A 19,275-nucleotide genomic window follows, 5' to 3' on the forward strand; every position below is an offset into this window, starting at 1 on the left:
ATGGGTGTAACACAGGACTGGGTTTCAGTTGAATTCAAGAAATACACATTAAAAAGTGAGATAAAACAAAACAATGAATCTTGAGTGAGCAGCCTTGGACTACATTAAATCGATTTGTGGAATGAGGAAATTTGCCTTTCACTTTTTGGTTGTAAATGGCATTCTAGGTGTTTGCAAATATGACGAAGTTCGTTTACCTAATTGACACTTATGATTGTACAAGTATGAGTGCAGTTACCATGGTTACCAACATGACCAATAGCAATGCCCTATTATCTTATGTAGGAGTATGGATTTGCCCTTGAATGACCTTTATGATCTAAATATTATCTCCTTCAACACCGTAGGCCGGTACACCGTCCAAGAAGCCTCGAGTCCCCAGATACCACAGGCCGGTAGACCCGCCAAGCGATAGTGAGTTAGTGAGTGAGTTGGGTTTAACGCCGCTTTTAACAGTATTTCAGTTATATCACGGCGTGTCAGCTTAATGTAGGAGGAAAGCCCGAAGTGATGCAGGTCTCAGACGTTTACCATTTCGGTGAACCCCACGAACACGGGTATGGTGCTGACAAACCTAGAAAGATAATTAGGCCGAACCGGGATTCCAACCCACAACCATAGGTTTCTGGCATGCCCAAGGGACACAACTCTGCACTTGCCCCCGCCAAGCCATAGTCAAGTCATAGTCAATAGTATATAATTTGATGAACCCACCTGTCATATTATTCATGTATTAAATCTATCATATTTCACAATGTCTGAAATACATATTCCATTTCAATTTATCATTTTTTATTGATAGATTTAAAAATAATTCATTATTTCCCACAATGTTATTGAAAATAAACACACACTTTGACAACGGGTCCACATCAAACATGTCAAACAAGAGCAAAATAAAAATGTTTCAAGCAAATCTTAAAATAAAATATATTATACAAAGTAATAAATTAAAGTAACAAAAATATATCTAAAAGGTGTCAAAGTTATTATTTCAATCTTTTCGTGCGATCGCATATAATGTAAGTGAAATGACATCTTGGCTTTTGTTGCCTCCATTTCTCGTCTCAGACACGATGTTTAATGCCAAAATATATGCATGAAAATAAATATGCATTATATAAATAATGTGATTAACACAAGTTTCATGTTCATAAACAATAGGATTAGACCTTTCAAATGGTGTATAACTTGTATAGTAGCTAAGATGTTTTACAATCAGATATTTTCCTTGATAAATGTTGACTAGTGTTGAAAGAGTTATACAAGTAATCTACAGAGTTTGTAGCTTTATAATTATTTCATTAGGGACTTCCCACACTAAATAAACAACCTCCTGTCTGTAACGTTTTCAATAACCACCCATAATAACCAGGAATACTATCATGGACCCAGAATCTTTGGTTTCTTTTCATTTTAGTTTGGCTTCCTCGACTTGAAATTAGAAAAATATACTCACTAATATACTTACAGCATTTAGCAATAATTCCAGAAAAATCATGGTAATGGACACCAGAAATGGGCTTCACACATTTTACCCAAGTGGGGAATTGAACCTTCGGTGTAACGTGCAAAAACCTAAACACCAGGCTCCCCTATGACCCAAGGTCATAATGACAAGGTTAAAATACGTTTCTGGTGCTATAAGGGCACACTTTGGAGTCTCATTTAGCAATATACATACCTTGTGACAATGTTTATGTGATCCTACTTTTGTCAAGTAAATTTCTTACACTGACGACAAGACATGGAATTAGCACATGGCACTGAATCGAAATTATTTCTTGGATATTCTTTATTTTCATGTATGTTCTCCTTTTCATCCATATGACAGGTATTCTTCAAGGGACATCTGCCCTTCTTCTTGCTTTTGATGAGTCTGAGGTACGCAAGATTATTCGAGTCTGCAAGAACGTTCTTGAATATTTGGCCATCACAGAAGTGGTTGATCGTATGGAAGACTTAGTCACATATGTCAAGGCAAGTATGATTTCATCTTCATGATACTGTTTTGTGTTTATGCAATTTTTTCCTTTAAGCTTAGAACCTTGATACTGTAGATCATGAAGTTGATGCCAGTGCTGACCCCTAGCTATAAATGCATCATGAAATTAGTTTCAGTATCCCTGCTAAACATTAATATATTTTCCCTCGCAGCCACCTGAGCCCCTAAATTCTAATATGTAGTAACCAAGGCCAAAATGTAGAAGCCCAGAAACACACCTGAAAGAAAACCAAGTGAGTTTATATCATGGCCTGTTTGTCTGGCATCCGGGATGTGGCTTAATGAACTCCTCAGAAACCACAGGACCAGTGTAACCAGGTCTCATCGGCGCTGTTCACAGCAGACTCTACGATTTTGCAAGAAATAGCTAGACGTCTGACTCCGAGGGGTTGCCCGGTGGTTACTCATCAGCCATATGCAGCTGTGCATTACCTATCTAGGTACGGCTCTGGACTCATTAGCGGTGTTGGGTCCTCTGGGAGCCTGAGTGATAGCGGCTCAGATTGCCTCTGCAATGTCTCTACCTCCGAACTCCTCAGCACTGCCATCATCTCCGGGAGCCTCAACAATAGTGCACATCCTGACTCCTCAGCGATGGCTGTCCCGTCGGAATACATAGTAATGTTGATTACTCTAGGCGTGTCGACAATCTCTACACCACCGGGCGCCTCAGCGATGCTTGCACCTTAGGGCTAAGCAATAAAGCCTGTGCTAACCTAAAGTCTGAAGTATGAGGCTACCTGCTCTTTCTTGTACCCATTGACGACTGTGCCTTATATGGACAATACTTTTTCCTTATATGTCACAATTGTATCCTGCATTGGTGCCTACCTAACAGCCTGCGACACAGACACTGCTGGCTCCTCATGCATTGCCAGCAACTTTGGCAGTCTCAACGCTAATTACTTCTTTATCCGTGAGCCTGCCTCTGTGGGTTTTTGTCATCGCTTGAGTCTGTGTCCCAATTTGTAATCAAGCCAAGATAAAATGAATGTACCGGTACAGATTATGTTCATGGAACAATCTGGACTTCTTAACAAAGAAAATATTTCTTTATTTCTCACAATATAAGCTTGTTTTTTTCATCCACGTCAGTTATTCAGACTTTTCAAAACTTAACATGGACCGGGAGTCTTTGTCAGTAAAAAGCACCTAATTAAATTCTAGGAGAAAATAATTTTCGGACTTGTAAACAAATGGTACAATGTGCTTTTTTAGTGTCTGATAAATATTGGCCATGTTGTTTACGATTCACTTGTGTATTCGGTGAATCAAACTGTATCCATTCATGAATTGAATTTGTTATTCGTGGCCACTAGAATAGAATATTTATGAACATGCAAGCATGTGCATTTACATAGAAATATCCATAAGAACATATTATATGCATAGATTTCTTCAAAAGGCGACTACGCTTGTCATAAAAGGCAACTAACAGGATCGGGTGGTCAGACTCGCTGACTTAGTTGATGCATGTCATTGTATCCCAATTGCGTGGATCAATGCTCATGATGTCAATCACTTGATTGCCTGGTTCGGACTCGATTATTTACAGACTGCAGTCATATAGCTGGAATATTGCTGAGTGCGGTGTTAAACAACAAACAAACCAAATCAAAAGACAACATTCTTATGTTATTTAATTTGACAGTATTGTGGTCACTGTTCATTGTCGCATTTGAGCAGATACAAGTACCTGGATAAGTGCAGTATATAAATGTATAATATATTCATAATTAACAAACCATGTCAAATAATTTATGTTTATTGTGATTGATTGATTGAATTATAAAAATTATCAAAATTATCACACCACTTGACTTGATTGAAATATACTAAAGTTCTAAAGATTATTAGCAATAGTAAAATATTACATCATAGCAATATAATTATTGAAAAATGACACAGTAAGCACAACTATATTCTTACATATAAATTTATATGATTGATAATCATTAATACATGGCAATTGCTTGCACAAAAGAAATCATTTTGTTTTAAAAGTTTCAAAACATGTTTGTGGACATAAAACCAGATGGGTTTCACAATTAAACAAAGGGAATAAATGAGTAATGATTGCAATACGCATGGGAATTAAAAATAGTTCTGTTTATACTTTAAGTTTATAGTAATGTCAATATCAATTTATGCATTTGAAATATTTGAATACAAACTGTTAAAGAGTTATCTGTTTCTGTAAATTATATAAAGATCACATGTAGATTGAACATTTACTGGCCATTAATTAGTTGGGTTTTTGTTCATTTCATGACATGATTAATTTGTACAGTAAAGTAAATATCATTTTGGTAGAAATATTGTTTACAAAATTGCAGATCAAACTGTACTTTACTTCAAATATTTACACACCCTTTATGTAATAATTCAATTGAAGTATTACACCTCATGCTATCTAATCTGTCAACATTGACAATCAAAATAACAACTGTTCAAAATCACATCAGCACAAGTAGATCTAGAGGTCAAATATTCTATTGGAATGCATTTGAGTCCATTACAATTTACATCAAATACACAACTGATGCAAAATTCCGATTTTTTTATGATTGTAAATTCTCAATAGGTTACAATTTGATACATTATATCAACATATCAATTTTGTTAGTTTCTGACATATATCTAGATATGGTCAAAAGGTCAATATTTCGACTTTGAATACAACCCACAAAGTTATTTAAACTCACAATAATTGGTTTGGCATAATGGTGTGTAAACAATGAATTGTTCTTTACACGATCTCAGTAGCATTTGTATTAAGTCTGTTCAGCTACCATAAACTGCATTGGGAGTTACCAGGTGGTCATGGATATTTTAAATTGAAATAACAACAGAACGGCCAGACTCAATTGCTAAATTTATATCGGTAAGGAGACCAGATAACAGTAGAATAGTTTGTCAATGATAAGAATAAGAATAATGTTCAATATACCTCCATTTTCTGCGAACCAAGCAACACCTATAAGACTGAACCATTACTCCATAATTGGTAGTATTCAACTTGGTGGTGGCAGTTGCGGTAGATCGGATGATGACCAAGGCCCTGGAACTGCAGGCTCCTTAATGCTTCATCCTCCTGAAAAATCCTAGGCCAAGTTTCGCACTCCCGCATTGGGATCTGATTATTGGTACTTGGGTTCTTGCATGCTCCCCTGTTGGAGTCTCTCCATGCTACATCATTTTATAACATTGCCAATAAACAACCCTTGTATGGGCCCTTGCCATGCGGCAAGGGTTAGTGAGCTTCACTCTCTCGACTTTACCTGTGTAAACTTTTAAGTGTGGTCCAGAGCTATTACTTTGGGCTGTCCGGAGTTTTCATTACCAAGATACAACAACCAGAACAGCCTGACCAGTCTTTCACCATCCCGCTATTATCATCATTTATGGGAGCCGTATTCATGGAGAAACTCTTATTGTGCCCTGTGCGTGCACTGTCTGTCCCATGCTCCAAGACTGCTTGGAAATGCCTATTTATTCACATCATCCAGACCTCAATGAATGAAGTCAGCCGCAACACCATATCATCATAGTTGAGTACCATCATCTTTCAGGCCTATGAGATCCTTGATCCTTGAGAGCTAACACACCTCATGTGATCCGGGTGGTTGCCTCTATGATGGCTCTGCACAGCATTTGTACTATTGGAACTGTTAATATGAAAGGATGTTTTTGGAGGCCTGACATGTTCTTCTCATGCCTTACATGAGGAATGTGGCCTTAGAAGATATTGAAGACGTTCATAGTTTTGGCCCTCTGGTCGTAGCCCAGCAGGTCACCAATTCCTGTCGCCATTTAGAAACTCCTCCTGTCCAGAGCCAGCCTTAAGGGGCATTCACACGGTACAACTAGTTGTATACAAGTCGGTCCAACTTTTGACATATGCAACTTGTAGGACATGCTCTATTTTCATGCGACAAGTTGTATGAACGCAGCCAATCAAAACGCGTATGAAAATCATGTGACATTTACACGTCAATTTGTAAACAAAAATGGCAAATCCAAATCACGTCGGTAACTTCTGTTTTTCGGTACACTCAATAAAGGGCCTATGAAAAGAAGGTACTAGAATACCACTGTACCAAATTATATATTTTGACATTTGCATTGGTCTAATTCTCCTGGTTAAACTGTTCATGGTGTTATTTGAAACGACAGGCTATGTGACTGTACACTGTAGTGTAGACCAAGATGAGGTTAGGTCCATAATACGTTTCTAAAACTTAAAATACATCATACACACAAATACACGTCACAGTTTTAGATGCTGTGGGAAAGTATCTATAATATGATGCCATTAACAACTAATTTAGCCAAAGCATATGTATCACTAACGACATTTGAAAATAGTGTACAACGAAAACAATGTCATTTTGGCATTAAACCAATTTACTGTTCTAAATGTGATTATTTATTCAAATAAGGTATAGCTACATGAGAATTACAAGTACAAAACCATTGGATGTCTGCTCTTAACATTTGTAACGAGACTATTATCCCATATTTGGTTATCACGTGACCTCACGTGAAAAGTTTTTTTTAAACTAAAAATTATTTAAAAACAAGACAGATAAAAAAATCACAAATACTAAAATATCGTTGATTGCAATAGTTATTTGAATACTTTTTTTCATGTGTACTTAATTATTGACCATAAACATATATGATATCGATCGTCACAGAAAGCAAAATGGCGTTCAATCAAGATTCAATATATGACTAGCTACTGAAAACAATAAAATCTGCAAATCCTGATTGTATGTCAACCAAGTGAAAGTCATTAGTCACGACTTACAAAATGATCGTCCAGACTTTGAGGGTTTGGCAGATCCGCTCGACTGATCTGCATTGGTTGACTGGCTGTCGTCACGCTTTCGCTTCTTGTCTGAGGTTACATATCATAGCATTGTGAGGATAATGAGGTACATCGATGATGCAAGGTATTTGCACAGTTGTAAACACCTTTCACTCAAATTAACAAGATGTAGTAATTAATCCTCGATTAATCAGTGTCAACTCAGTTTATTGCCTATTACAGTGATTGCCTGGTTGGACTATCATGTATTTACAGCAATCAAAACAAACAAAGCTTGTCAGTGTAGATAATCTTTATTGTGTTACAACTGTAGACAGAAACTGCTCAGTCCTAACTGTTGATCATGTCCGGTCAAAATTAAAGAATGTCCGGACGATACTTCTTAAAATGTTCGGACAGAAAAATTTAAATGTCCGGTAAGCAATATTTTAAACTGGACATTTGAGATTCCCAATCGAACATGTCCGGCGCATATGACGGTTTCCGTACCCCTGGTCTGAACATTAACTCGGCAACCAAGATTCCAGCGATAATGTAGTGAATCACAAGTTTTTTGTCAGAGATCTTGAGTAGTATAGATGATGAGGGTTTTGGACCACTTCCACTGGAGCCAGATTTATATAACTATACCACTACTACAGATGGAATTTTTTATGTGTAAATGCTGATGCGATTCAAGAGGGTGTGTTTTTCTTTCGTGTATATGGCAAAAATATAGCAAAATATAGCAGATCCTATATTTTGCTATATTTTGTTACAAGCATTTGCTTGCTTTTCCTAGGGTACAGGATTCTTGGTGTGTGGAATTTCTATGTATAGGATTCCTATTGGAGACAAGATATTGTAGAATATGTATACGATGCCACAAAAGAAAAGTCTATCCGAAGAAGAGTTGGAAGAAGTTCGTGCCCTTCGTGGAAGCATCTCCGTGGAGGATGCAAAAAGAAAATATATTATTGGGGCTGGGAGGTTGTATAGAATACGGAAAAACTCGGAGAACCCTGTAGAAAGCATGACACAGGTGGAACCATACAACCCTGTAGAGCGTGTGTCTCGTGAAGATATATTGGGAGATATATATAGAGTATTGTTGGATATACGAAACAATATTGCGAAGGAGAAAGAAGATGTAGAAGAAGAATTGGAGTCCTTGGGGAAGGATGTGGAGGATAAAGGAGAAGAAGTAGAGTCCTTAGAAAAGAATGTAGAGAAAGCGCAATGGTTTGCCAAATACACAAATATAGCGGGATATATTCTCCTTCAAATTGTTGTTCTATGGAAACTACGGAGGAAAAAGGAAGCCGGATGCTTTTCGAATGCTATAGATTTTCCTTTTGGATATTTGCTATATAGTATAGAAAAGAAACAACGATGGAATATGTCCAAGAAAATGGTATGCTGAGAAGATTTCGACTAGAAGATTGGAAGAAATAAGATTTTGGAAATGCCAAACATGTATATACTGCAAAAGAATACATGGAGAAAAACAGAAAGCATCCTTGTGAAGAAGGGGGATGGGAAATAGATGGATATCTTGGAGAAGGAGAGGAAGAGAAAGTTTGGGGTAGGGAAAAATATGGTCAAAAGTTGTGTATTGCTACAAATAGAAGAGGGCACTCTAGACTTATTTTGCCTTGTATGTTTGCGTACTAGTGTTTTGCAGATAGATACCAATCTATCTTTCTTCCAATGTATTGTTCTCTTTTCTCTTCCTATTTTGCATAGTATTGGTGATGTATATGTATCCAAGGGATCCAATTTTGCAACTTCTTCTTGCAAAAATGTTCCATACACTGGAATTTCCGATCCACCTGTTGTTTGTAGAAACAGAATAGTCCTTTCCATTCCTCGAAATATACTTTTGGCAAATTTTCTACATGTATGTTCTCCTTCCATATCCAATGCTTCTGTGCATTCTTTCCATGCTGGAGCTTTTTCTATATATTGCATGGAAGAATCTTCCACTTCTTCTTCGAATTTGTCTATCTTTGTATTTGCTGCTAGTAGTTCTTGGTTTTGTGTTTTTTCTACAACTAGTGGATTGTATTCTATTTTTTTGTTCTCGTTGTTGTAGAATGTTTTTGTTTCTTCCACGCTCAAAGACAATTCGTCTCCTTCTACTATTGGGATCCAATACATGGACTTTCCATATCCATTCGGTTTTGTGTGTTGTGCAGCTGTTTCTAGCAATTCTAGTATCTTTCGCAGTCTTTTTGTTTGCCAAATAGCGGGAAAACAATATACATCTACATTTTCGATACATCTAGCTACAACACATTCTCCTTTCCATCCGAGTATAGAAATATTTTTTCCAGAAAATTCGGACATCTTTCTACACCAGCTTCCCGAATTTTGTTCTACAATATTTTTGGTATCTGTTGATGCAATTCTATATTCTTCTATGTTTTTGGTATTTCTTCTATTTCTTTTTCTCTCTTTTTCCTTTCCTCCTTTTCTTTTTGTATTCTTTGTTTGTGTATTTTTGCAATATTTTTTTTCCATAGATTGCTATCCAAACAGTCTTGCAATCTTTGTTCTCTATTGGATCTGGAAAGAGTAGATATTTGTCTTTTCCATTTCTATTGCTTGGAATGCTTCTTTGTTTTTCCGGAATATCCATTCTATGTGTTCTGTGCTTGGGAGAAGCATGGAAGGGTTTGTATCTGCCTTGTATATTTTTGTTGGTTGTTTGGACGGCGCAAGAATAGTTTTGGAATCCTTTGCTTTTGTATAGCATCAAAGTGGTCCAAACTCTACACCTTCCTTTTTGAAAGATAGGATGTCTATACGAAATATTGGAAAAGCGCAAAACCCAAAGTCTAATTTTGCAAATTCTACTTCTCTTTCCCATTTCTTCGGATCTTCAACTGTCTCTTTTTTTGGATGTATATGTACATTCTCCTAGTTTTTGTGTGTGCATGCCATGCTGCAAATATTTTCCCGAGAGGTCTAGAGGCGAGTATACAACATCTATCCAATTTTTTTGCCAAGTTTCCCCATTGGTTTTCTGGTGGTGGTTCTAGAAATAGTGGTTCTTCTTTGGGGGATACCAACTCTAGAATTTCGTCTACAACCCAAGGTCCTATGTCTTCGTCTGGTGCATACACAGATACTTCTATTCGAGAACAACCTCTTTTCTGTACATCTGGATGCAAAAATGTTTTTCGTAGGTGTCTATTTGGACAATCTACTTATTTGCAAAGATGTGCTCCAATTGGATTCCGAACGTCCCAAGCTTTGAAATTGGAAACAACTTTGTTATATATCTTCGCGGAAAATGTTCTATTGTTCCTACTGTATACCCAAGTACATACATGTTCTCCTACAGACGCTGTATTGTCTAGAATTGTTCCTTCTTTTTCTCCACAATCCTATTGTATACCTTGTAGAAAGTATCCCTCGCTTTGTAGGTATTCCACTAGTTTTTTTCCTATCTAGTACACCAGAAAAGTCTCTAGTATAGTCTATGGAATATATCAGAAGGACTATAGTTGCGTGTGTAGTGCATCCAATCCCTTTTGTGTTTCCATTTTTTCTTTGCTTTGTATTCTGTTTGTTTTTGTATTCGTTGTATTGTGTCTCATATTTTGCTTCTGGAGCCTCCGATATAGGAAATTGTATTTGTGATAGTAGCATGCACACGACATCCGTATACTTTCTGTGCTGCTATTTGTATTTCTTGTAGTATACGTTTTGCAGATCCATTTTCTCCAGTTGTACAAGACACAGATCCCCGTAGAGATACTATATCGTTTTCTTCTAGATAGCCAAATACATACATATCGCCTACAAATGTTGGCAGGCCCTCCAAAGGTTCAAGATGTGTTCTACCCAGATTTCCTTCCAAATAGTCTACCTTTGATATATATGGTAGCAAGTTGTCTTTGTATGCATTCTCCACTAGTATATGTTGGAACACAGACATTTCTGCACGTATGCCCATGCTCTCCATAGTTGTATATTTCGCTTCTTCCATTTTTGTTCTAAACTGTATTTGGGCGCAAATGTTCAATTGGAAATTCTTTGGACACAGTTGTATGCTTTGGACACATCCTATTGCTCTAGTGGAAAAAATATTGTAGAGGGGTGCCGAAATCGGGGGTGCCAAACAAGAAAAAGACGCCCTCTTGAAAAATTCCCCCTGTAGTGGTGGTATAGGTATATAAATCTGGCTCCAGTGGAAGTGGTCCAGAACCCTCATCATCTATACTACTTCTCACGAGACCCGAGTTGTATGCAACTCGCCGCCATGTGAATGCCGAGTTGTATACAACTTCAGTTTGTGCAACTAATTGCATGCAACAAGTTGTATACAAAGAGTTTGTATCTTAAGGGTATGCCCACGCTGTACCGTCCGATACAGATGCATTAAGGAGTAATGCAGGATAAGTTTAAATTTTGTATTTGTTTCTGTCAAAAGTAAACTGTTAGTGCGGGATAAGTATACAAATGTCAAAACTATTTAGACTTTACTAATTATTGACTGCTTACAATCACACTTCAGTATTTACTGCTGGATGCTGATACGTGCTAATCTAATGACAGCTGGATGCTGATACGTGCTAATCTAATAACAGTTGGATGCTGATACATGCTAATCTAATGACAGCTGGATGCTGATACGTGCTAATCTAATAACAGTTGGATGCTGATACATGCTAATCTAATAACAGTTGGATGCTGATACATGCTAATCTAACAACAGTTGGATGCTGATATGTGCTAATCTAATGACAGTTGGATACTGTTACATGCTAATCTAATGACAGTTGGATGCTGATACGTGCTAATCTAATGACAGTTGAATGCTGATACATGCTAATCTAATGACAGTTGAATGCTGATCCATGCTAATCTAATGACAGCTGGATGCTGATACATGCTAATCTAATGACAGTTGGATGCTGATACATGCTAATCTAATGACAGTTGGATGCTGATACATGCTAATCTAATGACAGCTGGATGCTGATACATGCTAATCTAATGACAGCTGGATGCTGATACATGCTAATCTAATGACAGTTGGATGCTGATACATGCTAATCTAATGACAGCTGGATGCTGATACGTGCTAATCTAATAACAGTTGAATGCTGATACATGCTAATCTAATAACAGTTGAATGCTGATACAGTCGTGCCTCGTTTATACGGACACTTGCGTCATTTCACAATTCGTCCGTATAAACGAATTTCCGTATAACTGAAACCAGCTTCTTACTGGAAGAGTTACTTCTCTTCAATTATGCAACTCATGACAAAATTCCTTATACATATTGTTTTTATTAATTTCGGCGAAATCGTGTGTGAAGCGATCGGAAGATCGCACAACTCACCGTTATTAACAGCAACCACGGTCAGAATACCGCTATTGACGCCTTGAAACGAACTTTAGTTGACAGAGAATGGATACATATATCATAAATGACATACTTTGACTCGTTAAAAGTCATATTTGTTTTTGTTTGACGATTCTATGTCAACATGAAATTCTCGCGATCACGCGATCACGTGCGCGTGAGCCTTGACGGTGACTGGTCAGACTGGTTCCATGTAAAAAAATAATACCCGAGAATAGCGATCAGCTGCTTCGCTTAGGGTTATTATTATTTTAAATATGTTTATAAAACAATGCCTCGTAATACGTAATGAAGTTCAACTTTGACCTCTGACCTCCACAGACGCCATATTTATCGAAGGGGATTACATGGAAAATAAACAAGCTCGTCTCAAACGTAACTCAGTGTCACTGGTTAATTGACTTCTCACGAATCAAAGATATTACCACCAGCGGAAGTGTACTGTCCGGATAAGTGAGACAATTTTGAGTGCATTTCAGTGTTTTGTGTATGAAAATGACCGTCCGGTTCCGGAAACTGAATTTCCGGATATACGGGTAAATTTATATAGTAATTATTTCGTTTTGAATGAAAATCGTCCGGGAACCGAGGTTTCCGGATATCTGAAGTCCGTATAAGCGGGGCACGACTGTACGTGCTAATCTAATGACAGTTGAATGCTGATACATGCTAATCTAATGACAGTTGGATGCTGATACATGCTAATCTAATGACAGTTGAATGCTGATACATGCTAATCTAATGACAGTTGGATGCTGATACATGCTAATCTAATGACAGTTGGATGCTGATACGTGCTAATCTAATAACAGTTGAATGCTGATACATGCTAATCTAATAACAGCTGGATGCTGATACATGCTAATCTAAAGACAGTTGAATGCTGATACATGCTAATCTAATGACAGTTGAATGCTGATACATGCTAATCTAATGACAGTTGGATGCTGATACATGCTAATCTAATGACAGTTGGATGCTGATACATGCTAATCTAATAACAGTTGAATGCTGATACATGCTAATCTAATGACAGTTGGATGCTGATACATGCTAATCTAATAACAGTTGGATGCTGATACATGCTAATCTATTGACAGCTGGATGCTGATACATGCTAATCTAATGACAGTTGGATGCTGATACATGCTAATCTAATGACAGCTGGATGCTGATACATGCTAATCTAATGACAGCTGGATGCTGATACATGCTAATCTAATAACAGTTGGATGCTGATACATGCTAATCTATTGACAGCTGGATGCTGATACATGCTAATCTAATGACAGTTAGATGCTGATACGTGCTAATCTAATAACAGCTGGATGCTGATATGTGCTAATCTAATGACAGTTGGATACTGTTACATGCTAATCTAATGACAGTTGGATGCTGATACGTGCTAATCTAATGACAGTTGAATGCTGATACATGCTAATCTAATGACAGCTGGATACTGATACGTGCTAATCTAATGACAGTTGGATGCTGATACATGCTAATCTAACGACAGTTGGATGCTGATACATGCTAATCTAATGACAGTTGGATGCTGATACATGCTAATCTAATGACAGTTGAATGCTGATACATGCTAATCTAATGACAGTTGGATACTGATACATGCTAATCTAATGACAGTTGAATGCTGATACGTGCTAATCTAATGACAGCTGGATGCTGATACATGCTAATCTAATGACAGCTGGATGCTGATACATGCTAATCTAATGACAGTTGGATGCTGATACATGCTAATCTAATGACAGCTGGATGCTGATACATGCTAATCTAATGACAGTTGGATGCTGATACATGCTAATCTAATGACAGTTGAATGCTGATACATGCTAATCTAATGACAGTTGGATGCTGATACATGCTAATCTAATGACAGTTGAATGCTGATACGTGCTAATCTAATGACAGTTGGATGCTGATACGTGCTAATCTAATGACAGTTGAAGGCTGATACATGCTAATCTAATGACAGCTGGATGCTGATACATGCTAATCTAATGACAGTTGGATGCTGATACGTGCTAATCTAATGACAGCTGGATGCTGATACATGCTAATCTAATGACAGTTGGATGCTGATACATGCTAATCTAATAACAGTTAGATGCCGATACGTGCTAATCTAATGACAGCTGGATGCTGATACATGCTAATCTAATGACAGCTGGATGCTGATACATGCTAATCTAATGACAGCTGGATGCTGATACATGCTAATCTAATAACAGTTAGATGCCGATACGTGCTAATCTAATAACAGCTGGATGCTGATATGTGCTAATCTAATGACAGTTGGATGCTGATACGTGCTAATCTAATGACAGTTGAATGCTGATACATGCTAATCTAATGACAGCTGGATGCTGATACGTGCTAATCTAATGACAGTTGAATGCTGATACATGCTAATCTAATGACAGCTGGATGCTGATACGTGCTAATCTAATGACAGTTGGATGCTGATACATGCTAATCTAATGACAGTTGGATGCTGATACATGCTAATCTAATGACAGCTGGATGCTGATACGTGCTAATCTAATGACAGTTGAATGCTGATACATGCTAATCTAATGACAGCTGGATGCTGATACGTGCTAATCTAATGACAGTTGGATGCTGATACATGTTTTGATATTACTTCACTTTGTTGTCACTGGGGCTTTTTACCTTTTAGCTGCTTTGTCATTTTGGGTCAGCCATATTAGTAGTGTTTACAAAATCACCTTATACGTAAACCCGTAATGAGACACCAATAACATCACATATATTTCAAAATCAGCAGCGATACCTACATCCTTGAATTCCTCATATATTTTAGAATCAAATGACAAATTGTCTTTGTCACTAATACAAATTGTCTAGATGAAAGCAAAATAAATGAGGTGTGAAAACGAATGCTGTGCTGGAAAAACTGCACATGTTGGAAATGTAAACAAAGCCATTCATCTAGGCTTTTTGTGGAATACATTGGCTCAATATTTTCAGAATATATGTGGGAAGAGAATTGTAGGAAGAATTAGGGAATTAAATATAGATACATTGCAATGATTTGATATTTTCAATAGAAATTCCGTCCTATGTGACGCCATGACTGACGCAAAATCATGCACAACCACAATAGTATATATCAGAATTTCTGACTATTCCCGTTGGTTTCAATGAAAAATATAACAACAAATAACAGTACACAGATTGTCAGAGTGTTTCTGATAACTTACATGTCACATTTATGTATCTACGAACCCTGAATCAACGATAGTCCCGTAGTAAAATCTCGCTCACTGTTGACAGTCAATACGCCATTTTGTAAAATTCTGTCACCGGTAGTGATGTCATACTTCAACATTGTTTTACATATTTAGTAATTTCTTTGAGGTGAAGGTCCTTGAATGAAAGTACACACGATCATTGTATCCTGCAATTTACTGTTTCATGACGTAGATCTTGTATATCTTTTGTACATTTCTTCAAACATTTAATTTCACTTTGGATATGAATCAATATTCTATTTGATATCATACTTAGACATAGGCCACAACATATATGAATCTTTGATAATCTCATGTTTGTTTGAACACTATTTACATATGAAATTGATAAGTTTATATAGTGTCAAGTGTTACAAGATGAAATGTAAATGTAACTGCAACATGTATGTATTTCTAGGGCGTGTAATAGTCAATATCATAAGTTCATATAAACAGTGTCCATGAATAGCCGTTTCATTTTATTTTATAACTAAAACTGAAGATATAACTTAAACTACATGGATATTATTTTTCGTTAAAATATATACACACATTTCAAGAAGAATTGTCTTGGTCTTAGAATTATTTTTCATGCTGTTTGATATACAGAACAGTGATATCTAAGTGATTACCTCGATAATTCTATACCAATAGAGCTTTCTTTGCATCTTTTATTCCATAATTTTGAGACAAGATGATGAGAAATAATTACATAATTATGAACAAATACATGTCTAGTATTGAACATGTTGAATATAATTTTGTTTGTTTTGAAATATTCTTTTGAGTACTTGATTACGTAAAATTGATGTCAAACAGGTGCATGTCCTGTCCAATTAAGATTCACTGTAAACTATCAAATTGTATATCTAGTCAAGACATTATTTACATTGTAAATGCTGTCTTTTTATGTTGTGTTGAAAAAGTTTCAAAAACACTTTTTCCATACCATGAAGATATATTTTAATCAAAATAAAAGTGTTGTCTTTCTCCGACTTTGTCAAAGACATAAAAGCAGCCATGACGTCAAATAGAATGGTGTCATATTTTTAGTAATTCATTACATTTGATGATACGGCTAGTGCTCCATTAATAATGGTGCAACATTAGTCAAATTACACTTTCACAATCAGGAGAATGTTGGAATCTAAGGACTAATTTATGGGTTAGATTGGGCCATCCATTTCGCTGTTACTTAGTTTTTTAAGTACAATTTCATCATTTCTTATGGTTTTTTTTATGCCCAAAGGTATACAGTTTCAATATCGATATTTGTGTTGGAATAGTTTTGTTCCACGTGAACAAAACACCATGAAAATATATTGTCCTTACCCACAGCTTATTCTCACCAAGAGACCTTCGTGACAATAAACTAGTGCTAAGCACAGTGGAGTTATGCCCCCTTTTCTTTGAACGTGTGTAACCTCTTCAGTTTTGACGTCATAGTGGTAAATCAGTTTTCGTCATTTACGGCAGGCTATTTTTTGCATTGAATTTTTGTCATAATACATATGCATATAACTCCATTGCTATATATTTATGTCGTTCAAATATTAGGCAGTATTTTGTCTTAGACCGAATCTTAGCTAAGGAAAATCTTAGAAACTTACGACAAAATTTGTGCTTAGCAAAATTTGAGCTAAGACCACTTTCATGATCCCTGGGCCAGGTCTATCTAGTTCCCAGTACACATAGACCCAATCACACTCATGGCATGCTCCACCCGCTCGTGTGCAAGCATCCGTGAACACTGTTTTTTACCTATCTCAGATCCCAAATAAGACGAGTGTTCATGCCTTCAACAAGAAACTTAGTCCACCATTGCAGATTCACGAGTAACTGGTCTATACTGCACTTGTCATGTGCTTGCCAGAGGGAAGACAGGCAGTTGAATTTAGGCTGGACGTGTAACTGCCCCAAGGAATAACAAGTGATGCGCAACACAACTTGCCAGCAAGGCGTTCCAAATGCCGTCTGGAAGCTCTAGGTTTGACATGAACTCCTGCACAAAATCCACCAAAGCTGTAACCTTTTAAGGGGCCAAGCGTTTATCAATCATATATGTGGGTACGGCATCTCCTGTAAATGTACAGTTAAGACCAATACATGCATAGTTCAAAGGGTGTATCGCCACACTCCTATAAGCTGCTTTTAGGTCAACTTTATCCATCTAATGCTCCTTGCAGTAGTTCTTTCAGCGCATCATGAATTGTCTGGTAAGAAAAGGACTCCTTAGTCACAAAATCATTGACTGACCCTGCTTTGGGTAAGCTGAAATCATGAATCAAACGGATGTCCGTGCTATCCTTTGGCATGGTACTAAGAGCACTCACAATGAGGGGCTTGTATAATACTTTCTCATGATGCCCCAATTTCAATTCTTCGCAAATCCTTTTCTCAACCTTCGGGCGGTTATCCGCTGTAAAACATGACATATGATTGTTTACTTCTGTGGGTACAATTGAAAAGATTTCTCCTGTTGACAATATCAAAACCTTTGCATAACCAGTTTAATATCCATTCACGCTCATTGTCTCTTTGTAGCATTAAATCCCATGAATAGAGGTTTGCCGCAAGCTGAGACAAGGGGGAACTCTGGCACGGCCCTACTGAATAAAAGGTGTAGGTCCCATCGGCAGCGGCGGACGCTGTGGCATCCCCATAGTATCATGCTTACTGCCCTGCTGACTAGTGTTGTTCCCAAAATGAGACTGCATCGCTGGTACTGAGGGATGCTCTATTAACTTGCAAAACATATGCTGCCAACTTGTGAGAAACAGCATGGTGTATACGGACAACTGCCCCTTGAGTTCCATTTAATGCATATTGGTATGTTTGAGTACGGGTTGATTTTGGCCCTTTGGCGAGTTTGACTAAGCCGAGTGTACGTCCTGGCTGGGGTACTGCACTGAGCTTTGGCTGTTTTCTTTTCATAAGCAAGAGCTGCATGCCATAGGAATTGTCCGTGCCCCAAGGGAATTGCAGTTCACACTGTTTCTGTCTGTATTCCCTATCGTACTGTAGTACGCTCTGCCATGCAAAGGGGATATTTTATCCAGGGAGTGTCTTTCGCTCTGTCCAATTTGGCACTTTTATCACACGCCGGTGATGGGAAACTGACGTAATCACAGATATCGCGGAATGTCCCGGAACCCCGGATCACGGAAACATGAGAATGCAAAAATGGATCGAAAGTAAAAATATCTGTACCTGGATTAGTGTCACGATCTTCCAGGGGAAATTCTAGCAAGTTAGCAATGTTCTCAGCAGATCAGCAGTCACTGGTGTGGCTTAAGAGGGATTATAAAGAGCTGGTTTCCTGTTCGGTATGGCAAACGGCAGGATATCATGGGAGTCACCATCTTTGTTGATGACATCACTCAGAGAGCAAACCGGTTGGTCAGTTTTCGGTGTGTCAATTTCCCGCATTTCAGGAGTTAAATTCTTGACTCCCCTCTTCAGCAAAAGTGTTTGTGCCAAGTGTAAACAATCAGAGAAGTGCGCACCAACCAAATCCTTAGTAAGTAGTTGAGAAATGAGACACAGTGTAGAATATCCCTTGGCGGACAGTTCCCCTATGGTAGCGAACGACAGCTCGTTTGCTTCAACCCACTTGGAAAATTCATTTTCCTCAAATTTCTTTCTTCAGTTTGGCCTTTCCGATGGTTTCGGCATGGTGTCCTGTGAGACTTATTCATATCGTCACTGATATTGAGTAAAGAAAAAAAATAATGAAACCCAATTTTTTTAGGCAAAGCTGAAGGCTGCGTGGGCGCCGAAAACTCACTAAGTTCCGGCT

At 37.5% G+C, this 19,275-nt stretch overlaps 1 protein-coding gene across 5 annotated transcripts in view; it reads left to right on the top strand.

Moving 5' to 3' along the window:
• The window catches only part of LOC139477662 (vinculin-like), a 191,608-nt gene that overhangs the window by 16,060 nt on the left and 156,273 nt on the right, over positions 1 to 19,275 (top strand). For all 5 annotated transcript variants that reach the window (XM_071260038.1, XM_071260039.1, XM_071260041.1 and 2 more), the window contains exon 4: positions 1,835 to 1,980. In XM_071260038.1, the coding sequence (XP_071116139.1) occupies positions 1,835 to 1,980 (146 nt within the window). The remainder of the gene's footprint in view (positions 1 to 1,834; positions 1,981 to 19,275) is intronic.

Source organism: Haliotis cracherodii, unplaced genomic scaffold (genome assembly GCF_022045235.1).
Source record: "Haliotis cracherodii isolate W230 unplaced genomic scaffold, xgHalCrac1.p SCAF_34, whole genome shotgun sequence".
NCBI classification, from domain to species: domain Eukaryota; kingdom Metazoa; phylum Mollusca; class Gastropoda; order Lepetellida; family Haliotidae; genus Haliotis; species Haliotis cracherodii.